Consider the following 24,331-nt stretch of genomic DNA (forward strand, 5'->3'; position numbering starts at 1 on the left):
TGTAGGGGGTGGGGGAGGGGTTCTGTGAGCGCGTGGGAAGCCTCAGCGAACAGGAGAAATAGGATGAGAGAGAAAAGGCCTAATCTACCAGTGTCACACTTCCTCTTCAGACCATGACTGCAGCCATCTCTGCAGTATTTCTCCCCACCTTCCTCCATCTCGTCTAGCCAGGGCCGGTGCAAGGGTACTAGTCGCCCTAAGCGAACCCTCAATCTTTCACCTCCCTCCTTACACACCTGCCCATCAGCAGACGTTCCGACACAGCATCCACCTCTCGCTCTCACCTTTTGCCAACTTCAGCATCCCCCTGTCCTCAGTGCCCAGCATCCCATCTCTCTATTCCCCTCTCCAGCATCTCCCCCCCCCCAACACACACACACTCACACCAGCATCCTCTTCTTTCACTCCCTGCTGATCACTACAATCCCTTTGCCCCTTTTTTTGCAGTGTCCAGCATCCTCTGCCTCTTGACACTCTACCTGCCCAGAATCCTCTCTGCCCAGCCATTTCTTTCTATAACTCCCCCCCCCCCCCCCCCCACGCTACCCAGCATGCATTCCCTTCCAGCTCGTGGTGCTGTGCCTTCAAAGTGTGTAGACGGCACCTGGAATTCTCTGGGGGTGTTGCAGCTTCCCCCCACCCAAGCTTTGACACCCTATAGGCAACTGCTACTTCACCTAGTAGAGGAACTGCCTCTGCTTCAGGCCTCTCTTTCTCTCTTGTGTGACAGTATGGGTGAGCCTACCCAACGGAGCTGGTGTTTGGGTAGCTGGGTGGTTGCCCTGAGGTGCCGTGAGCTGAGGGGGTGCCCAGGGCACCATCAGATCACCCATTTCATGGTGCTGGGGCATATCCAATTCTGCCACGGCTGAAGAGAGGCCCAGCATGGCCGCAGCGAATCCCATCTCGCTGCAGCAAAAGAGAGGTCCAACATGGACCACAGTGGATCCCATCGTGCCACAGTGGAAGAGAGGTTCAGGGAGGGCACTGATTTTCACCCAGGATACCTAGATCCCTCCCTGCTGCCTGATATTTATCCAATCCATCAGAGAAGGCCTCTTTCCATACAGGCAGCTTGGGATGGGGGAGGGGAGAGGTCCAGCTCATCACCATCTGTCACACAGCACCAGTTTCAAACAGGTTTTGTCCTACAACAGTCCAGAGAAAGAAGTCCCAAAGCAAGGATGAGCCACAAGCCTAGTTTGCTCTCCATGCTCCTTAATACTCAGGTGCCATATTTGCAAGCTGTGTCTTCAGATTTTTTAAAGCACGTTTGCGCAGCTCCATCCCATGGGGGCCAGATTGGGCCAGTTCTGGTTTGCCCTATCTTTGAACTTTTGGTTTCAGTATCACTAAGGAAAGCAGGGACTACACATCCATAGAAACACTAGAGGGGCTGCGGGGAGGGGAAGTAAAACTAGGACTGGACTGGCCTATTCCTGATGACATGGAGTCAACGGTTCTCCCTGGCTGAGGAAGGCATGGTCCAAAGCTAATTAATGGACTGCTAAGGAAATGTCTCTCTCCTGCTCCATTTAAGTATTTCTATGTAGAATTTTTATGGCATGTTTAAACATTCCCTAGCCAACCAGGCATGGACTAGCCCTCCTTTATGGACACCTGAACAAGTCCCATTTCCTTGTCTGCTGGCAAATGCAGCTCTTGATTCCCAGGAGCTGGGCGGCTCCGCGCAGAAAACAAAATGAGGCTGGTGGGGCTTATGACAGAGGCTTTGGGCCTGTTATGTGCCATGGCCGCTACTAATCTCCGAATAATTGTTTGCCAGTCTTAATCTCTGACACTGCTCACCTTGCAGACCGTAGAGAGGATGCCTGCCTCATGACTGGCGCTTTCAAAGGGACTGTACCAGGCCTCGGATTATCAGCCTGCGTGCCACCATGCTGATTCAGGGCTGGCTTTTGGGGTGGGTGATCTGTGCAGCCGCACAGAACGCCATAAATGAAGGGGATGCCATCATGTTGGCACCTTCTCCCTCCGTACCCTTCCACACCATATAGGCAGAGAGAAATAGAGAAGGGGTCCAGGGGGAGGGAGAGGGGGTGCTGAGCAAAAGGAACGGGGGTGGGGGGTGGATAGAAGAGAGAGAAAGACAGATGCTGTACTGGATCCACTGCCAAAGGAGACAGCGCCATGCCAGAGCAGGAGAGGCGCACCCATTTCAGTTAGCCTAGAGCTGGTCCTGCTCTTATTCCAAACCCCCGTATTTTCTCCCAAGAGAGTTTCCTTTTCTTATTCTTTTTTTTTTAAGATTAAACAGATGAGGATCCCCTTTTACAGCTGGGGAAACTGAGGCCCAAAGAGATAAAGTGACCTCCTCAGGGGACCAGGGCAGAGTCTGTGATGGAGCTGGGATTAGAACTCGAGGATGACGGGAGTTGCTGGGGAGGAGAGGGTGTCACTTTTCGTCAATATTTCCCAATGACACACAGGACTCCCTTCCTGCCTATCTGCCCCTCTCTAATGGGGGTTTATAGCATCCCTGCAACCCCATCCCCAGCCAAAAACATAAAATCATAATTCTGACAATTCCATTCAGCATTTATTAGCAGGGGAAGGAAGATAGAAAAACTACCCCCTCCCCTCTTTAAAAATAAATGTAATGTCCATTGTTTCCTGTTTGTATCAGCGCGGAGTCCTTCGGGGAAGCGCAAAGGTTGAATCACAGGGACCGTGTCAGCTGATCTCTCCCATCCAGCTTCAGTCGGTGGCCGAACATCAGTGGTCCTAGTTCCTGCCACGTGCTTTACACCCCTGAGGTGGCTGCTCCAGAGTGGGGTCAGCCTGGTGATGCAGTCCAGGGTGGAGCTGGAAGGGGAGGGTGCACCCTCTGCTGCTGTCCTAGGGGAACAGGGCCTCTTTCTCCAGCAGGCTCCTCAACCTCTTGCCTTCCTGCCACTTTTTTTTGTTTTTTTTTTTATATAAATTAAAATATTAGGGCCATTCCGGAAATTGTCTTTTTTTTTTTTTTACCCCCTCCCCCCTTTTTGCCTTTTTTTTAAATAAATTCTAAAAAATAATTATTATACATGTACATATAAAAAAAAAAATTAAACTTTCCCAAAAAAAATTGGAAAATTTCATGGCAAAATAACCCCTCATTTGATGAGTTATTTTAAAAACAAAACAAAACAAACAAACAAAAAAAAAACAAAACATAAAACCATCTGGCCCCAGGAGCACAGCAAGAATTAAATACCAATCAAATAACCCCCAGGAGATCTCTAAGGCCGAGGGGCTGGTGTGCGTGCTCCTCGGGCAGGGCCTCTTCTCAGCTGCACTTGCACGATTTCACCACCATGTTGGAGAGCTGCTCCACCTTGGCGGTCCGTCCCACGTAGTAGATGATGGGGAGGGGCTCCAGGACCTGAGGGACGCAGCAGGGAGAGGCGGAAGCTCCGGGGTTGTGGTGGTTGTACAGGGCCAGAACCTGCAGAAAGACAGAGTTAAAAAGGAATTAAAAAAAAAAAAAAGTGTCATTTGTTTTCCCTTATCCACTAATGACCACTACTTCCCTCCCTGATTTTCACTTCTGGTCGAATAAACGTGATAATTGGGCTGGCTCAGCGGCAGTGCTGTCTGCTGTCCCCCCGAGTCAGGACAGCGCCGCGTAGGTCGTGCAGCGCTGTAGAAATGTCGGCCTTCCGTTCCCGAGGCCACCTGGGGGGATGCTGCGGAGGTAGCACTCACAGACCCTGGGGAGGGAAGGTCCACAGCTGACATGCAATGGTGGCACCTGGTGGCCAGACTTAGGGGTGATGACTGTAGGGTTCCCGGAGGAGTCCTGGCACGTGGCCCCTGGCTGAGGACCTGCCCTTGCAAATGACTGGGTCAGTGGTGGAGTGGGGGCAGGGAGGGTCAGAGCCCCTGGACACCAAGCTATAGGGAGCACCTGGGAGCCTCTTTTTGTATTTTTGTTTTCAGCTTCACGAAAGTAGAAGGTGAGCAGAGGGGGTTATTTCAGATGCCTGCTGTTTCTCTGACCATGAAGGGTGGTGGTGGTGGAAGGGAGGGAGGTAACATAAGTGTATTGGACAACCCCCCTCCCTCGCGAGTTCTAAAGGAAGGCTCAAGGTGTTCTGATGTGAGCTGGAATCCCCCAAAGGCAGAAGGAAACTACCACTACCAGGACCAAAAAATAAATGGGTTAACCAAATACAGCAGTCATTTGTGGAAGGGCTTGAAGAATTTCCTGTAATCTACCTTTCTCTCTGAAAACAGGGGCAAGAAAACCTCTCTCTTTTTCACTTAATTTATTTATTTGTATTCACATTCTGCCTTTGGTGATCCTTTTCAAGGAGATTCCATTCAGGTACTGTAGACATTCTCTGTTAAAATATTTTTAAACATTCAGCAGCCAAGTAACACGGTCCCCATTAGACCTCTACATGAAAAAAACTGAGATCTCGCCAATCCAGCGGTGGAGTTGTACCCCTGGCTGCCCTTTGGCATGTGGACAGCTGGCTGTCCTCTCCTCCAGGGCCCCCCTCCCCACAAGGCACTGTTTAATCCAGCGGCAGCAATGGGCCTGCCGACAGGCACGGTTGGAAGGAAACGGCCACTAGATGCGTCTGCTGTTCAGCGGGGCAGAACAGCCGCTGTAGCGGCGCGGTGCGGCAGCCAGGGATGTGGAATGAGTGACTCACGCAGGTAGGGTGGCTGCCCTCGGACATTCGCTTATGAGTAAATCCGCCCCGTTCGTTTCAGGCAACTGCGTAATGCACCATCCCGGTACTGTTCGCAACATGTTACTGTCCATAAACAGGTTGCAGACCCTTACATACACAAAAAAAACCCCAGAAATCCCATTCCCCTTTCAGGGACTTGGCTAATTTGTCAAAAAGCATCAGCTCTCCACTCCTTAATGATTTCCACTTCCTTGCCAAGACAAAGTTGGTGGCCAGTTATCAGTTGCAGAATAAGTTCCTTATATTCCATTTCTCCACCAGTTCCAGCAAGAAGGGTTGGGGATTTAACCTGAAATGTTTACACATTTTCCATTTCCTTTTCAATCAAGCAAAGCGGAAACCTTCTCTTGGATAATTGCTTTCTAAAGTCTTATCACAATGCTATTTATATTGGTCGAATAACTGTACTGCTATGCTTTGGCGAATTTGTGTTGTTATTGACCTGCTGGATGCAGAATTTGTATTTATTTGCTGTGCATTGCTAGAAGTGAAACTCGCGAGAAGAGTTCACAGTGAACAAGTGGGTTAAGAGTCAAACTAAATACATAAGATATTGGGCTAACTTAATACATCTGTGACGGAAAATAAGAAGAGCTGGAACAATCGCATCTGCCTGGTTTGCATGCAGGGGATGGGAATGCAGCCTTTGAACTTAAAATGGATGGGAAACTTGAAAGCCAGCCGGAAAGAAGGGAGCTGTAAATGCACGAGCCCGTGAGAGCTGGTGGAGGTGTCTCTTCTGATGTAAGAGTGCTGTTGCATGCACTTTGGGTGCCTCAGCACTCCCTGCTCTCTTTCCTGGCTCTCGTGCCTGCCGGGCACCCTGTGCTCTTATGAAAGATGATACAACTCATCTTTTAGCTGTGGATTATAGGGAGGAGTGCAATCCCATTACAGCACCTCGGTTGCTTTGGATTGATAACACTGTAGTACAACTCTGTCCTCGGGTGAAATTTTGGACGTGATTCGTTCAGGATTTTATGTTAGGTGCATTAACTTAACTTAACGTAAACCCATCATTACCCCTAACTGATTGATGCCTTGTACAGGCTCTGATTTTGCCATTGGAGCCATCCATAAATGACATCATACTATTTTGGCCTGAAATCAACCCCCTCCTCCCCTCTCATCACAATTCATCACAAATTTTCAATCCCTCGTCACAAAAGTGGTAACTCCCCCCCGTCGGATCGTGATGTCATTTACGAATGGTCCCATTATTAGACTATTGCAATTCGCTATATGTCGTGTCAGCTCTATGAGCCCTGCAGCTCATCTCCTCTCCGGTCCTCCGATGCAAAATCGTATTTCTGTATTGCTTAAAGACCTCCATTGGTTGCCAGTCACTTGAAAGGTTGCAATGTTAGCCCACAAACTGCTTTTCCCTGGGCTAATGAACTTCTCCACCAGTATAATCCATCTTGTGCCTTGCGTTTCTCCCAGAGGGGGCTGTTGGACTTCCCTCTCATCTAGCAGAGACCAGAGGGTGGGCTTGGGAACTCTCTCCCTTACGAGCACAAAGACATGTAAAGTCCTCTTCAAAAACCCGTCCACGTAGACTTGCATTTGATTGAGCCGTAATTGGGCTATTGAACTGTTATGATGCCTGTGCTTTATCTTGCTAGTTTTATGTATTTATTTCGTTTCTTTCTTGATTGTTTTAAATTGTGCATGCTGTATTGTTCACCACCTTGGACTTCGGTACTGGCAGTATATAAATACCAAATAATTAAATACACGAAATGCAGGGAAATAGGTCCCTCAGGGACTGTCTAAATTGTTATTGTTTTCTTACTAAGTTAACCTCATCACTGAGCCATCAATCCTCTTTGACAAGTAGCTTTCCTAATCTTGTACTTAGGTGGAAGGGAGCGGTGGTTTGCCTGCGCCTCCCCTCCTTCCCACTGTAACAGGGACAGGTAGATGCAAGGATTCGCATCCCCTGAGACCTCCCGCCACGTGTGAGTGGGCTTGGAGGAGAGGGAAGGGGATGATCTGTCCCCACAGGTGGAACGCAGCAGAAACCCCTCGGGGCAGCTGCAAGGGCACGGATCCAAGGCACGCATTTGCCATCCTCCTCCTTACAGTGTTACCATTCAGCGCTGAAGCCGGCAGGCCCAGTTTTGCACAGGTAATTACACCGAGAAGTGGGATTGTTTTTTTTCCTTTATTTGAGTTTAGATTTCATTTGCTTTAAAAGCAGCAGGTGACACACACCTTAGGCGGTGAGTGTACAGCACTCTAGCAGGGTCACTTCATTTTCCCTTTTCTCAGAGACACCTTGCTGTAAAAAGATGTGTCAGGACCCCGCCCGCCCCCATCCCCCACACATAGGCGCACCGCACACACAGGGCGGGCCCCTGCAGCCGTGTGGCCCATCCCGGCCCTCACCGGCTCAAAACCCATCCGAAGTGCAAAGCTCCACCAGGTGGATGGGGTCCTGACGCAAACTGGCCGGGCTTTTTATGAAATGAACAGGAGACGTAGCCAAAGATTTGATGGCTTACTTCTTTGTTTGGGGGTTGAGCTATTTGTGGGTTTTTTTTCTGCTTCCGCTGCTGTAAGGCTGTCTTATGTCACCTAGTTCAGCATGGGCGCTTTCCCTGCGCCTCTGAATCTCCCGGGCTGTACCTACCCCCGCCTTCTCACTTACAGCTCCTTTGCATTCTCTCACTTATTTTTCTGGCATTGACTTTGCACTCTTCCCTGCTGGCTTGTTCTGTAAGTGGAAGCGCAGCAAACCACCGTACAGAAAACAAGAGACGCGACTGCTGCAACTATCCCCGCCCCTCCCCACCTACCACTTGCCACTCTGTAATAAGGACAAATTAAGGTGTCTTATTACAGAGTATTTCCAGTTGTGGCAAGAAGGCCTTGTGGCATCTGGGCGAGGAGGTGCTAACGTCTTTCCAGGAAAACTCCCCGTTTTTCCCCTCCAGCAGGCCCTCCACCCCCTCCTTCTCTTCTTAGCCTCTAACATCTGCCTTTCTTTCCAGATGTGAAGTCAGAACCAATAGTGGGGGGGGCAGCAGCACCCCTGGAAAAGAAAAAAAAAATAGAGCAGACCCTCACCTGGAACCCCCCCCCCCCTCCCTGCTGCGTCTCATAAGTGGCTGAGGCCTAAAGGAGGTACTGGGAGTCTGCTGAAGGTTGGCTGCATCTTGCATTGAGCTGGAAAACAGGTCTGATGGACTGATGGAAGTAGTGTCTTTTAAATCACTGTAGCGCACGTTGCATGGCAGAAAATAATTTAGATTTTCAATTTTGTAATCAAATTATATTTCCTTAAAAAATAAATTTCAGCTGTTACTTAATAAGACATCAGAAGCATTTACAAACGCACAATATAATCTGTTGATAATTATGTTTGTGTCTCCTCTTTTTCTTTCTATATTTTTACTTTAAAAATAACAGTTAATTATTTTAATGTTCTTCTTTTGTTATAATTTTATTTATATTGATCATGAAGTAGCTTGTATTTTTATTCTAACTTTGTTTTATTATTTTTATCTTATTTGAATTTTTATGTTACTACCATTGTAAACCGCTTTGGTCAGTCTTGTATTGGTAAAACGGTATATAAATATTTTAAATATATAAATATTTTAAATAAAATAATTTGTTGAAAGTGAGTCTCTTCCCTCCCACTTCTCACCATTGCATTCAGGTTCAAGAGATTTTTTTTTGGCCTGATGCAGGTGTGCTGTCAAACTGCAAGAAGGTGCAATATTCTGCTGGCGTGTCAGTTTCTGTTTTCCCACTGGGAGGTGTATTTGTGTACAATATGTGCAAGGCTGCCCTTTGGCAGGTAGGGTTTTTGCTGTTTGAGTCCTGGGACTTGGTGCTTGTTTTGGGATGGCAGGCTTGCTGCACAGGGTGTGGGCTTTGCAGCTTTGCGTCCTCTGTGGAGGGAGTTTGCTTTGCTGTTATGGAGTCGGCACCAGAAGCTGAACATTCTTGCAAGCACCTTAGCTCTGCTCTGCGCCCATTACTGGTGGTGTTTCCGTGGACACGTAGAGTTTGCTGCAGAACTGGAGACACAGGGTTCCTGTTGTGGTTCTGTCCCATTTATGGTTGCTTGATGGACCCTCCCACATAGAAGAACTGGTTGAACGATTTGGAAAGCATTTGAATATCTTATGTGTTTAATGTGATGTTTTGTTTGTTGATAACAACTATGGATGTTTTATTGTTATCTGCGTTGAATTATTGTATTAGAAATGGTGGCATAAATTATGCAATAGAATTTTAGTAGTTGTTTTATTGAGGGGGGGGGGGGGGGAGTTGAAACTGGCTTGGGTTTCTTTATTGCATAGAAAGCTTTTAGCCATAAGAACATTATGAGAAAGTGCTGCAGTTTAAAGCGTAATTTCAGGCCAAGGGAAAATATGGCCAGTGGGCCCAATCTAGCCCACCAAGGCCATTTTTCTGACCTTGGTGGTCAGAAAAAGAACATCCTGCATCATGGCACATAAAAAAAATAAATCTTCCACTGCCACTGAATAAAGTGGCTGCAGCCTGGGCCGTGCATCAGTGACGTGGTCGGAAGGGGATGCCTGGGTAGGCGTCCCCTTCCATCAGAGGGGGACTGCCATGTGCAGAGTATGGGGCGGAAGAGCCGTGGATCATCCATTTGCCAGACTGGGAGGTCCAGAGAACCCTCCCTCTGCTCTCTCAAAGGCACCGACACTTTACCGCCGGGCTACAAGGTCCCCCCAGCCCTCTCCCCTCCCTTACCTTGCTGTACTGGTTATCGTAGCTCCATATATAGGGGCAGGGGCCCATGCAAAAGTTGGAGTAGTAGCCCTTGGGTTCGTGGATCCACTTCCAGCCGAGGTCCTTTCGGAAATTGATGTAAAGCGGGCGAACACAGCAGTTCTTCTCCTCCAGTCTGAAAAGAGGACGAGAGACCGTAAGGTGAGGGACCAGGAGGGTTCACCAGCACAAACCAGTGAAGCAATACCGTGTACGACAGCAATGACATTACAGAGCAGAGAGAGGTTGAAGAATGAGGTGCGCCAGCGGGTGATGTGCAGCAAGCGGCTGTACTCACACTGAGCAGTACTCTGTGGTCACGGCCCGCTTACGGCGCGAACCCTGCAGGTGATTGGCCCGGTCCGAGGGCGTGTACATGATGAGCAGGTAAGGCTGGTTCGGACTTGGGAGCTCGCCCAGATCCCCTCTCTTACTCTCCAGACCTTTAAAAGCAAGAGCCATGACAGTTTTACTACCATCAACTGGTCAGAAATTTATGGGAGGCTATTAAAGTCTTTTCAGACATTTTTCCTAAAAAAAAAAAACCCAAAAAAAGCTGTAGCTGCCAGGGAGCCGTGCCAGAGTAAAGAAAGACTAATGCCCACAGCCTGCCATGCAATGTGTCAAGAGCCCAGTCGGCAGGGAGCAGGCCCTGCTCCCTGCTGCTCTGAGGAAAGGCTTTAAGCGGAGCCCTGGGAGCAACAGAACAGCATCACCAATGACCTCGCACGCACCCAGGCTCCAGATTGGTCTATAACGGCTAGGATATCTGTGACATCATAACGACACACGAGCCCCCATAGCGACTCCCAGGGAAGCAAAACAAAAACAAAAACAAGCAAGGGGCCAACATGCTGAAATTTTAATTGGTTCTAAAACCTATGGAACAGATTTTTTTTTTAAAACATTTCCTTACCTGCAATGCTTAATTTTAAATCTTCGGTGCTTTTATTGCAAGAACAGGCAATGCTGAGCTTAAAGCTTTCATTTTGATCTGAAAACAAGAGAAAAGAAACTGGGAGTTATGTACAGAAGAAACTCTGGTATTCCCTGTCCCTCTGGATCTCCATCTGCCCTTTTTTTAAGCACCGCCATCCTCCTTGGTGCTCTATTCTGGGAGGCGCTGCCCCCGCAAGGAAAGAATTTGTTAATTCATCTACTCATTCATTAACTTCTGTGGAAGGTAAGAATGCAGACGTCATACATTTCAAATTCCAGTCTGCTATGGCACTCACCAAGCAGGCCTACTAGGCCCATCTGACAGATTTATTATACCTCTATCTCCCCCACTTCATTCCTCTCTCCCTTTAGCTCCTTCTATCCTCACCTCCTCCAAACTCACCTCCAGGCTGTGCCAGATTCAGCTGTCTGACTTATCTCCCTCCAATGTCATCATGACTAGGTAAACCCCTCCTCTGAAGCAGAGCTGTAACCAGGCATTTTAACGCCCTTGGGCAGGCAAGCATACTGTATATCTGCCCCTCTCTCCCCTCCCCCCTCCAACTATCTCTCCACTCTGATCCCCAGTCCTCTTTCCCTTTACCCTCCAACCTACATGGTAGGAGGAGAGCAGTACTTTTCCCAGCTTTTCATCCACTGCCAGCTCGCACTTGCGTTTCAGTCATTTTTCCAACCCTGGTTACAGCCCTGTTCTCCACAAGCTTCTCCTACTCGCCTACACATGCACTCACTCTGCAGCTCCTAATTACTTCTCCTGACTCTCCCTACACCCCTCCTCAGCATCTCTGGTCGCTGGGTAAGCTCCATGGCCAGCTCCAGGCTCTGCACTTTCCACCTTGCTGCCTGGAACAGCCTTCATGGGTTAAGGGGTCATACTCTCTCTAGTAAGACTCAAATCCCACCTAAAAGTTTTCCTTTTAAGGCTATTTTTAAATCTCAAACCCTGATTCTCCCTGATCATAACCTCATTGATCTCAACATTGTGTTCTCTGATAAAGCTCCTGAAGCCTCTTAATTGCTTCGTATCTGTGTCTTGACTAGGAGCAGGCACTGCCACTTTTGTGTATCTGTACAGTGCTGTGTACACAGAGTAGTGCGAGAGAAATAAGTAGTAGTAGTAGAAACACATTCAGAAGATCCTTTTTTTAATGCAAAGCTGGGCTGTGAAGCCAACTCAAGAGCAGTCGTCCGACTCCAGCAGAAATTATAGCCAGATGCCTGGGATCCAGAAACAAGTAACACATTTATGCTATCTAGGGTGACATATGTCCTGCAACAATGAAAACAGCTTCTGAAGTCAGGGTGGTGTTATGCCCAAAATAATGCCATTGGGAGCTTGAGGAGATCGCGTCACAGTGATGTCTACAGGTACAATACAGCCTGCACTTCAGATGCCATTTGCACTCTACAGTAGCTAAAAGCAAAACAAAAAAGTAAATTAAAGCAAAGATGCAATGAATGTCAAACAAATACACAAATCACAGGAAGGGATCAGTTTCTTATTGAAGAAAAAGTGAATGGTTTGCTGCTAAATTTACTTTTCCATTAAATGTTTCTTCATTAAAAGCAATCCACCAACTGAAAAGGGCAGAAGCACTACAAAGAGAGATACAGGAGCTGCTGAGAGAGGAGCAGAGAAGGCAAGCCCAAGAGTAATGAAACAAATACAGGAACTGAGAAGAGCGGGCAGGGACAATAAAGAGATAGCGTGTGCCGAGCATGGACCTATCTGCAGGGGAGGGCATGCAAATTGCAGAAGCTGGAAGAGGAATGACTCCAGGCTCTTTCTACCCAGAAAGTTTGGGAGATGCAACTCTCATAATTCCCAGCTAAGGGAGCCTCCATCCAGCTTCCCCCAGCACTGTGACCGCGATCCCGCCCCCCCCCCCCCCCCTCCACCTCACCTTTCGCATTCAGCCAGAGCCGTACGGTGTCTGTCACATCAAAGGAGAGACGCTCCTCGGAGGTGGGCTTCACAAACCTGCTGGCCAGGTACCGCGAGGTCCCCCGTGCAGTGCACTGCGAAGAAGGGCAGACAAGAGGGTCGAACATCAGCTTCTGAGCCGCAGCAAAACTTGGCCATGGGGGCACGGCTGAACCAAGGACAAATTCAATCTTCACTACTGCCCCGTTCAATAAACACGAAGAAGAGACATTGGGCTAATGGAGTATCATTTATTGCCTATGTGATGCTGCTTTTAAATTAGGGAGATCAAGAAGAATATCATGCACGGAGGAGCGGGCCCACTCTCATCAAAGGACGCAAAGAGCCATAAGAATCAGGGAAAGCAAGATGGAGCTCCGTCGACAGGCAACTGTACCAGAACCAGAAGGGCAAATCCATTTCTTAAACCAGAGCCTTACGAGGAAAAAAGGTGCAAGTGATTTGTGCCCTCCAACGCCATCACCGAACCAACAGAAAAAAATAAAAATAAAAAAGCATGGGGGGCAGAGCCAAAACACCATCCCAGCACTAACAGAAGAGGAGTAAACAACAGAGGCCACCCAGCTCCCGACACTCTCGTCAAGGGATGTCACAGAGACACAGCCAACAGAGGGGCCGTGCACATCCGCCTCTCCTGAGCGCCCGCTGCTGTGTTTGAATGAGCAGCTGCATTAAAAAGGATGCGCTGGGTAAAATCCGTGCGTCCCTAGCACTCAAAAGCATCTGGCGCCCAGGGGCTGCGGATGTGCGCTCAGTACGAGCGTCCGCTTTCTCGCCCCCACAGTTGATTTACACACACAGTACACACACACACACACACACACACAATAGCATCGCCCTGGAGCATGTACATTGTGCGTGTGCATTGTGCGCCCAGAAATATTTTCTTGGCTATCAGCCCATTACACGCTCCTTTAATTTTCATCACCACAAATAGTAGATCTTAGTATCGCAATGATACTCAGTAGGAGGAACCAAAGAGAGCAGTGTTTTGGGGGTTTTTTTCTCGCTCCCTTGGCTTGCGGTGAGACTTAACGCCAGCTCCAAGGCTGGCGTTAAATTTGCTGCATTAAAAAGGTGCGATAGGCGACCGGCATTTTTCTGCCCTGGGGGTAATAGCTAGTAGCCTCATCTGCATGGCATTTACATGTGATGAGCGCTATTAGCTGCGCGTTTGTTTGAACACGCATTTTGGATGTGCTAATCCTCTTTTTGAATGTGGTTGCTAGTCTAGTGCATCCAAAACGTGCGTCCGGCCGCACTTTTATCTGTGCACTAGGCTGAGCACACTTTATTGCACTGGTCCCAGAAATAGCGAGCAACTGGAGATACTCAACTCCCAATGGCATCACTGGGCCAACAGAAAAAAGGCAAGCAACTGGAGCCACTCAGCCCTTAAGGCCGTCACAGCACGAAGATGCATGAAGTTAGTAATCGTAGCTACCCAACGTCCGGCACGGTCACCAAGGGATGTTACTGGGCCAACAGAAAAGGAGCAAACCAAACAGGACCACGAAGGGACATCAAGGAGCCAACAAAAAAAAGACGTAAGTAATCAGGGCTATCAAACTCCCAAAGCTTTCAAGAAGGGACGAGTCCATGGAAAAAGCAACAGTGTCCCTTTAACACCATTGAGGTTTGGGTCAGTTTTAATTCATTGCATCCTTTCACCTATTAGTTCACCAAGGCAAAGGATGAGAAAGTGACTGCAGGAGAAGGGAAAAGCGACTGATGGTGTACGTACCCGATAAAGCTCAACGCGCTGCTCGGTTCCACGCTCAGCCCGGGTAGACATGACCTGCAGCATGCGCAGCTCAGCGCGGTGGAGCAGGGACTCGCTGACAACCTGCGCCCGGATCAGCGAGGCGTTGAACGTGAAGACCAGATCGTGTTCATTTGCCTCACACAATGAGCTTGAGCCAGCTGCAAAAGAAAAATGGAGGGGGGTAACGTTCCAGCAACAAGCCAGCCAGACCCTGAGAAACAATCCTGGGAAGAGAGCAGGGGAGAGGGCAACTGAGGCTCAATACAAAGAGGGAGGTCAGCAGAGGTACAGAGGGCAGCAGGGGGCCCAAATGTTTTAGCATTAATATAACCTACCAGTTCAGACTCTGTCCCCAGTGTCAACCATGGGACCCTCAGAAAATGACTTACGCTCCCCATGATCAAAAGGAATATCTGGTACAACACTGGGTACAGGGAGGCCACGACAGAAACATTACAAAAGTACTAGAATGGTGTCCTCCGTAGAGAGGCAGCAACACAAAGGATATAGCAGAAACCTGTAATTATATCCTTGGTATCTTCAAGGATAAAGTCCCTGTGTGTAAATGATCCTTCTGAGTGCTAGCTACGTGCATTCCTGTTCTGCGACTCCCAGCAACACATCTGTTCCATTCCCTCGTTAAAAATCACCTTCGTTTTTTTGTTTTACTCTTCGTTACTTCAGAGTGGAATTAGATGACCAAGCCCAGAAGGTATATTCTTTCTATAACCAAAGCAATCTGTCGAAAGCAGTTATTGTCCAACAGGGTCAAAAGAAAACTGTAGAAGAGAGAGCACATTCTGAGCTCTCGGTTCCATTCTGTCTGTGCAGTGCCAGTCAAAACTTGTAAAAACAAAATCATTTGAAGTAACTGAGCAGACAGGAGCTGGGAGCTGGGAGGGAGACTGGCATTAGCCGAAGGCCTCATGTTAACATGGAGGTTATCAAACTGCAAAGATGGCACAGGACTGGGAGTCTGCTGCCCGCTGCCACCCAGTCCTGAACAGGAGCAGGCACCATCAAGGGCGGTCCAGCACGTGTCAGCCCTGGGGGCTGCAGTAGGTCAGGGCCCGTATTAGGAGTGGGTCAAGGAAGAGAGGGACCTGGTTCCAAGCAACCATCTGTGCCCCCCCCCCCCCCCCCACCAACTGGGAACACGACCCGTACAGATGCGCGTCCTCACTGTCCAGAGAGGATCCCAATATTGTAAATGAATTCATCCTGAACACGCCCAGAAACGTGTGTGAAACATCACTGGAGACACAGGATGGAGGCCAAGGGCTGTTCTCACCGGAGGGCGCAAACAAACTATACATCCTTTCTAATGTTTGTAAACTCTTACGATTCACGACAATGCCTTTCTCCATAGGCACAGAATGGCTAGGAACGTGGGCTCTCAGTCAGGCCCAGATAAAGATCTTGAAGGGAGTTTTCTCTCTCTTTCTCTCAGTCCTGCTGTCTCAGGTTTCGAATCAATGAAAACACAAACACGCACACACACACACACATGCACACACACACATGCACACAAACACACACACATGCACACACACACACACATGCACACACACACATGCACACACACACACACACAAACACGCACACACACACATGCACACACACACACACACAAACACACACACACGCACACACACAAACACACACACACACACACATGCGCACACACACACACACACACACACACGCACACACACACACACACACATGCACACACACACACACACACACACATGCACACACACACACAAACACACACACACGCACACACACACACACACACATGCACACACAAAGTTTGCACGTGCAGCAGCTGGTGCCAGCCTCTCCCTTTTCATATCCTCTGATATACAAGTGGAGTTCAGGGGCGGGTTGTGGGGTAGAGAGTTGGCACCTGATAAGCAGATCACATCCTCCTTAATCCAAGCTGGAAAACTGTTAACCACAGGTTGCCCGGGCTGTGACCCTTCTGACATCACATGTGCCAGAGGCCCTCTCCTTCTCTCTATAAGGGTCTTGGGAGCAGGGCTGGTGCAAGGGGATTAGGCGCCCTAGGCATCTTCTGCTATGCTCCCCCCCCACCCCCCCACCCCGGTCACACTGCCACCCCTATTAGGGGGCAGGAGCCATGTGGGGCCATGAGAGCGGCAAAGAGGATGGCGCTGCCACTCGCGGCCCCACGTGGCTCGCGCCTCCTGATTTGTAGGCCTAGGCCTAGTTTGCCCAGTGCTTCCGCTGGCCCTGCTTGGGAACAGAACAAGGCCCCTCCTGTGGACCAGCCTGAAATATCACAAGCAAAACCTCGCCACTCTCTGTTTTTAATCTACTGAAAGCAAAACCCCAAGGAAAGGAGGCAGGTAACCCTCATGCACCCTCCCACCCACGCCAGCATCCGCAGGACAAGTAATAATTACCCACCCTGCAGAATGTCCCTTTTAAGTCACCGGTTAAAGAGCTTAAAATGCTGTCTGTGTGAGCCCCAGCAACAGCCGTGTCACAGATCATCTCTCACGCACCCGAGCATCCAATGAGCAACATGAGAATCAACAGCTGAATATAAAAAAAAAACACAGCTTCTGCAACTACATTTTACAAAAAGTAACCCCCTCCTCCCCTGAAAGCTCTGGTATTCTGCCCCTATGGTCAGGCCCCGGCTCTCGGTACGGAAATCCATCAGACCCGGCCGTCAGCCCTTTGTGCAGGCACAGGCCGGGCCATCCTTAGGCTGGAGTGGGGCTTTTCCTAAGCTCTGAGCTGACTGACAATCCGCTGCCATCATCTTTTCCTGAACAAGCTCAAGCCCCAAAAGAGACAGAGATGTTTTGGATCGGGGGGGGGGGAAGGATCCCAGTCCCCTTCCCCCGACAGTGAGCCCAGGGGGAACAGCACTCAGCTCTCAAGCCAGGAGTTCAGGCTTCATTCTGCACTGCAGACTGAGCACCAAGATTCGAATCCAAGCGGTGACCAGAGCAGCTTTCTTCCAGCTCTGCCCATTACTAAGCAACTCGGCGTTCGCAGCTCTTATCTGGGCCACTGTCATTTCATGCTTGGACTACTGTGACACATTACTTGTAGAAAATCACCAGCACCCTACCCACCCCCTTCAATTTATACAAAACGCTACTGCCCGCACCAATCTGAGCAAATCGCCCCCAGTCCTAAAAAGCTAATACTGGCTGCCAACACGTCCACACCAATTTCATCAAGATCCTGATTTTGGCCTAGAAATCCCTGAAAGAGCCGACCCCTGCCTACCTCGGCAGCTCCATCAGCCCCTAAAACCCAGCCTGCCCGCCTCGCTCATGGTCTCAAGCCCGCCGTGTGACACCGTCCCCCAGAGCTACGCGCCTCACCCGCACCAGGAAAAGGACCTTTGAGGCTCTGGATCATCTGGCCTGCCCCAGACTTCCTAACATTTAGGAAATGAGTTAAAAACCTGGCTCTTCAAAGCAGCTTTCAGCACCAGCCATCCCTGCACTCATTAACACCACTAGAGAGCTCTAACATCTCGCACTATTTACATCATCACAGACTACCTTTGACCCTCAGAAATTGCACCACTAAACTACCTCCTCCTTGAGCTGCTATTGCTTATGGGGTCTCCCTCTCCCGCTCCCTCCAACGTACCAATGCCGAAACGCCCTCCAGAGCACCCCCAAGTGAAAGCCCAAAACCACAAACCACTGCTATTGACTTTGACATTTAATTGTAACTGCACCCAATTACTGATTTCACTGTTGTAACCGCTTTGAACTCTTTTTTGCTGGAAAAGTACGTCCTAAATAAACAACGATAATGGTGATGCATGGAAGAGGTGGGGTCCACACATCTGATTCAGCTCCTTCCTCCTGCTAGCAGGGCCTTGCTCAGGCCTGAGCGATGCGATCATCACAGGGCCTGGTGCACTCACGTCTGTTGCACCAGCCTAAGATGGCCTTGCTCACAGGATCACCCTTATAATGCATCACGCTTTGGTCTCCTGGTTATTTTTTTTTGGGGGGGGGGGGGGGAGACCTGGCAGTTTCCTCCTGCTGCTTTGTATTTCCAGCTCAGGCAGAACCAACGCATCTGATATTCTGCCTTTTCGTAAAAAAAAAAAAAAAAAGCAGGCCTCAGGCGGATTACAAAAAAAAAACAGGTGGGGCCAGAGGAGCATTAATACACACTGTTGATTTTGATTTACCTACAGTTGTTATTAATTCAATTTTTGACAACACAATCACGCAACCTATGGTCACTATATGAATTATCAGACCATAAAACTACCTGGTAGCACCACACTCATTTTTTTGATACTATTTGGTGTGTTTTGCATTTTCTCCACATCTTTTGTGGATTACATAACATAACAAGGTTTTGAACATAAGAACATGCCATACTGGGTCAGACCAAGGGTCCATCAAGCCCAGCATCCTGTTTCCAACAGTGGCTAATCCAGGCCATAAGAACCTGGCAAGTACCCAAAAACTAAGTCTAGTCCATGTTACCATTGCTAATGGCAGTGGCTATTCTCTAAGTGAACTTAATAACGGGTAATGGACTTCTCCTCCAAGAACTCATCCAATCCTTTTTTAAACACAGCTATACTAACTGCACTAACCACATCCTCTGGCAACAAATTCCAGAGTTTAATTGTGCGTTGAGTAAAAAAGAACTTTCTCCGATTAGTTTTAAATGTGCCACATGTAACTTCATGGAGTGCCCCCTAGTCTTTCTACTATCCGAAAGAGTAAATAACTGATTCACATCTACCCGTTCTAGACCTTTCATGATTTTAAACATCTCTATCATATCCCCCCTCAGTCGTCTCTTCTCCAAGCTAAAAAGTCCTAACCTCTTTAGTCTTTCCTCATAGGGGAGCTGTTCCATTCCCCTTATCATTTTGGTAGCCCTTCTCTGTACCTTCTCCATCGCAATTATATCTTTTTTGAGATGCGGCGACCAGAATTGTACACAGTATCCAAGGTGTGGTCTCACCATGGAGCGATACAGAGGCATTATGACATTTTCTGTTTTATTCACCATTCCCTTTCTAATAATTACCAACATTCTGTTTGCTTTTTTGACTGCCGCAGCACACTGAACCGACGATTTCAGTGTGTTATCCACTATGACGCCTAGATCTCTTTCTTGGGTTGTAGCACCTAATATGGAACCTAAATTGAGCTTAATATGGAACCTAAATTGCGGTTATTTTTCCCTATATGCATCACCTTGCACTTATCCACATTAAATTTCATCTGCCATTTGGATGCCCAATTTTCCAGTCTCAGAAGGTCTTCCTGCAATTTATCACAATCTGCTTGTGATTTAACTACTCTGAACAATTTTGTATCATCTGCATATTCATTACTTATTGCCTGCATAAGTAATGAATACATACAGATAGGATAACCAATAGGAAGGAGATTTCTAGTCAATATGTACAACATTGGATAGGAATAAGGCGGCGTTTGGGTAGGAATTGCGCATCTGTAGGTATGGAACATGTTAAACAGCGGTGTAACAGACATTAAGAATCAGAGATAGCCTGGAAGTGGGCGAAGCTTGTGGGATTCACGGTCAGGAAGACTTCTGGAGGACTAGGGCTGAGTCTCGGTTGTGCAGTGCAGGAGAAGGCTTGGTTAAACAGCCAAGCTTTGACGTTTTCCCGGATGGTGAGGTAACCAAGTTTCCCGCCGCAGCACTAGGGGAATCTTGTTCCGTATTTCAGGGGCTGAGCGGCTGAGCGAGTGACATCTCGTGCACCTTAGCCTGGCTGCAGCCAGTGGAGGGGAGGGGAGAACGGCCTGTTGGGGGCAATCAAAATCCCCTCAAGGGGGTGTGGGAGAGCAGAAGCTAGGAAAGATATTCAGGGGCCGGTCGGTTCACACATGAGAAAGCAAAACATTTTAAATGTTGTCCTGCTCTCAACCAGTGTAGCCCACACAAAATCGAGGGTAGTATGATCAGCGGATCTGGCCTGTACCAAAAGTCCAGCTGCCACACTCTGCAAGAATTGGAGATGTTTGAGATTGTATCATGCAGTGCCATGGAAGAGAGAGTTACAGTAATCAATGCGGTCGGTGACGAGTGTACGTGTACGACAGTAGCTAGGTCGCGTTTCTCAGAGTAATTGGGCAGTTGACAAATCTGGTATAGGTGCATAGAGGAAGTCAGGAGTCGTGCGCTTCCACTGGGAGATTTTGGTTGCTTTGTACCCCCCCAGGAGGTTGAAAGTGAATAGAGAACACCCACATCGGTTTAAGCAGAGGAGTTTGGACTTGGAGGCGTTCAGCCTTAAACCTCAGGGCCTCTGCTGAGAGACAGCCCTTGAGATGGCTGCAGTTTGCTCAGTGCCTGCTGTGATGCAAAGCCGCGCGTGTCATCAGCCAACAGATGAGGTTCGATGCTGGATGAGGTCACCGACTGGGCAGGTAGAGATGCTGAAGAGGCCTGGGGCCACGCCACAAAGTGACTCAGAAATTCAAAGGCAAATAAATCAGTCCCTCCGGAGGACGGCTGGGTTGATTCGTGGTTACGTTTCAGAACCCTCTGGGTGTTTTATAGGTTCACACAAAACATACAGGATTCATTGAGCTTTGCTAGGAGCGTGCTGAGTCAAGAGAGATTTCGTCAATCACTTTCCTCCTGACTCAGGGACTGGCTGCGAGGGAGGGGGGTGTTGTGTATTTGGAAGAGGTATTTAGTGCACCGGGGTTTTGGGGTTTTTTTTCCTGTGCACTATCCCTTGCAAACAGGGAGGTGTTTTGTTTACAACAAACCACTACCACCCAAACACCAAGTTCTCACAGCTCCAACGTGTTTTGCAGAAAGAAAGAGCCAAAGGCCGTCAGAGTCTCCAATCCCTAGATCATCTTGTTTATGTGGACAAGTGGTATAGAGGAAGGCAAGAAGGCTAAACTCCTTTCCCTCGCCCCTGCTCTGAAAATAAATAAAACCCTTATATATGCTCTGACTTCCAGTCCACGTTTGCTCAGTTTACTGGTTAAAAGTTACTCTTTTTTTTTTTTTTTTTTTTAAACACACTTCTACTGCAGAGAAGAAACAACTTTTAAAGCTCAGGATGTGTTCTGTAACAGGAAGCATCTGCAGCCATGCAGCACAGTGTTCAGTGGGCAGCATGGCCTGGCCCGCCCCTGCCCGCTGCTGTGTATAGCAGGTAATTATAGCCTGGGAGCGGTTAATGTGTTGTTTGCGTAGGTCCTCGCTTATGAGGTCGTGTGGGGTTTTAGGATAATATGGAGGTAGCAGAATTTTAGGGGAGATAATCTGACCCGGATGACTTACCATAAGAAAACATGCAGCCATCCCCCACACATGCTACTATACCCAGGCATAGACCTAATATGCATACATGCGTGTACATACACACACAGACACAGCGTGACACACACCTGGGGAACCTTGTCAGCACAGGAATGACAAGGCTCACTGCTGCCACCTCAATCACACAACAACCCTCAGTCACAACAACCCAGTGACTACCTCTGAAGATATTTATCTATTTTTACATCTACGTACTAGCAACCCTCAATCGGATGTTAAGGGACCATGATGTGGCCCTTGCCTGCCACTAAGCTGACAGAAAGAAAGATGCTGGAGCTCTTGCCTGACCGAGGTTCTCAGATTCATGCTGCGTGGGAGGAATGAGAGTTCGCAACCTGAGATCCTGTATTACCAAACCAAACGCCCAACATCTGAGCTTTAACTCCAGGTCTGCCCCTTCAGGACCAGTAGACTTGGCCACCATAGGTTCACCGCAACCCGGTGCTGCTGATCAGCGCAGTGAACAGCAAACTCAAGCCACGGGTGAGTTACAGGGAGGTCAGAGTTCAACTCCTGGCTCTGCCGCTTACTATGCGCGCATGGCCTGGGTGGAGAGGAGGGTCACTTTGTGTCCCTGTGCCGCAGTTCTAATCCCCAGCTTTGTCACCGATTCTGTGTGTGACCTCGGAGCGAGTCTCTGTATCTCCCTGTGCCGCAGTTCTAATCCCCGGCTTTGTCACTGATTCTGTGTGATCTTGGGGGTCAATCACTAAACCTTTCAGTTTACCCAACTGTCCCTTGGGCGTAAACCCAGTTCCTCTTGTTTTGCCTCCCTGCCCTAAGGACTGAGAACCAAACTCTGTAGCCAGACATTTCACCCAGAGCTGGAGGCCACCCATGCCTCTAACTTCGGGTCAGCGGCAGGCAGGCTGGGATCAGTGCAGCACTACCGGAGCCTCTGGTGATGACTTTTCCGATGAAATATGCTGAGCGCAGGATTCACTCAGGAAGTCTGCTTGAGCGTGCACGCCCTCTCTTTCAATGTAAAGCTGTTTTCTAGATAATTAAAAAATAGATCTGCTGGTGGGGAGTCTCCCAGCCAATAATAAGGAAAGATAGTAGACTTTCACTCTGTTCGTTATATTTTAGTATTTTCTTTTTTAATTGAAGTAAGGCAGGGAGATCAAAAGAAGGGGAAGAATTTCTGAAGATCCCTGAACCAAGAGTCTGGATGTAAGGGTGGAAAATCCACAGGGAGATGGGGGTGGAGGGACCCTTCCAAATTCATCAAAATCAATAAAGGTGCAAAGGGAGCAGGAGCTCCTAGGAGTTGTAAGTGGCACAGCAGCTGAAGGTGTTACAAGCACCCTGCCACTAAAGAATCCCAACCTGCTTTGTCCAGGCCAGGCTGCTGGCAGTCTCGTCTAGAATGGAAACCAAGAATGTCTTTTTTAGTAAAATTCCCTTCTTTAGTTGTTGTTGTTTTAACCTTCCAAAACAGGATGAGAATGCTAAATTTGGAGACACCTTTTTTTATTTTTAGGAAGAGGTGGAAGGGGCCCAACTCGGCAACAAGAAGGCTTACTGTCCCGGTGCCAGGCCAGGGGAGGGCTTCTGGTTTTGGTAAAACAAACTACCTCTTTCCTGCCCAAATCCCCCCCCCCCCCCCCCACCTAGTCACCTCAGCCCAGGAGCTTGAATAAGGCCATACACTTAGGACATGCTCCTTGGGAGTCCACACCTCCATCACACACAGATCCACCGCCCAAAAAGCCTCCTTCAAAACAGCTTCCCCAGAGGAGCAGCCTGCCCAGCAAGCAACAGCACCTGGCACAGGGAGGGGAGGGGGGGTGCCCAGTCACCGCTTACCACTTTCTGGTCGGTACATGGGGAACTTCTTCACTTCCTTGGCATAGTATTCTTCTTCCATCGCCTCCTTCTCCTCCAGGATCTCCGCGGCCTTGGCCATCTCCTGGATCATGTCCCTGGTGCTGTTGTAGAGGGACATCACCTCCTCGGGCACCACCAGCTCCTCGCTCTCCACCTTAGGGGGGCTGGAGAGCTTCAGTTTGCTCAGGATCTGGCCCCGGATGGCCTCTATCCTCTTCTTCTTCACCAGCTCCATGTCTATGGTCTTGCAGGTGGACAGGGACAGGGCCACCGACAGCATGTCCAGCAGGAGAGGGAGGACCAGCAGAAGCCTAGGGAGCTCCATGCTGAGCCTGCCGGGCTGCAGGAGGGGCGGTGGGCGGCCGGGCTGTCAACCTCCAGCCCGACCCCAGCGCCGCTGAAACTTCAAAAGCCACTTCCTCCTTCTGTTGTCAGGTTTCAAGAGGTCTTGATCTGTGTTACTGAAGTCAGCCAAAGTTCCAAGACTCAGGTTAAGATCTCAGTCTAGGTCAGAAAGAAATGCTCTGCATAAAAAAAAATAAAAATTAAAAAAAAACTTTCTGAAACAAAAACTAATTTCTACACTGAAAAAAAAAAAAACAACCCTTCTGTTTCCTCCTTCCCTTTATCTGCTTTCTGCTTCCAAATCAACCCTCTGAAAACCTGCAGGGGGGAGAGAGAGAGAGGAAGGAAGCATTTAAAGGCCTGAAACTGCCCTGAGCTGGGGCAGGTCCCAGCCGAAGAGGGCCAAAAGCGGTCTCTCATTCATCATCCCAGGAGCAGAAGGGGTAAAGGGAGGGGGGGGAGGGGAATCCAGGCGGCCCCAGGCTCTCAAAAAAAGGATTTCCAGGCTGCTCCTGCCTCCGGAGAGCTGCTGCTAAGTGTTACTTTACTTTGGTTCATCCTCTCTCTCACCCTATAATTTAAGGACTCTGCTGTCTGTTTCTCTCTCTCTCTCTCTCTCTCCTGCCTGCTGGTACTTGCTACTGGTCTGGACTGTGTTTTAAATAAATTCTCTCTTCT

At 48.8% G+C, this 24,331-nt stretch overlaps 1 protein-coding gene across 2 annotated transcripts; it reads right to left on the reverse strand.

The window, feature by feature from the left end:
- Positions 1-2,538: 2,538 nt before the first annotated feature.
- TGFB1 (transforming growth factor beta 1) lies at positions 2,539-24,329 on the reverse strand. 2 transcript variants are annotated; one of them, XM_029570991.1, is made up of 8 exons: positions 24,224-24,314; positions 23,288-23,832; positions 14,111-14,289; positions 12,326-12,440; positions 10,378-10,455; positions 9,760-9,904; positions 9,444-9,597; positions 2,539-3,448 (listed from the first exon to the last, which is right to left on the reverse strand). In XM_029570991.1, exons 2-8 carry the CDS (start codon positions 23,631-23,633, stop codon positions 3,290-3,292), a joined length of 1,176 nt encoding a protein of 391 aa, XP_029426851.1. In that variant the 5' UTR covers positions 23,634-23,832; positions 24,224-24,314; the 3' UTR covers positions 2,539-3,289. The 2 variants fall into 2 exon arrangements, with proteins under 2 accessions (XP_029426851.1, XP_029426850.1); XM_029570990.1 differs by having other exon boundaries at positions 23,288-24,329.
- Positions 24,330-24,331: the final 2 nt, after the last annotated feature.

The sequence above is a fragment of the Rhinatrema bivittatum genome, chromosome 11 (assembly GCF_901001135.1).
Source record: "Rhinatrema bivittatum chromosome 11, aRhiBiv1.1, whole genome shotgun sequence".
Lineage (NCBI taxonomy): Eukaryota > Metazoa > Chordata > Amphibia > Gymnophiona > Rhinatrematidae > Rhinatrema > Rhinatrema bivittatum.

Bases quoted from the DNA above. Each gene is read 5' to 3' on its own strand.
- TGFB1 (XM_029570990.1), bottom strand. From the start codon at position 23,633: ATGGAGCTCCCTAGGCTTCTGCTGGTCCTCCCTCTCCTGCTGGACATG. The intron at 14,290-23,287 runs GTAAGCGGTGAC...TTTCTTTTGCAG, and splicing joins CATGTACCGACCAGAAAGTG to CTGGCTCAAGCTCATTGTGT. The intron at 9,598-9,759 runs GTGAGTACAGCC...TCCTCTTTTCAG, and splicing joins ACCACAGAGTACTGCTCAGT to ACTGGAGGAGAAGAACTGCT.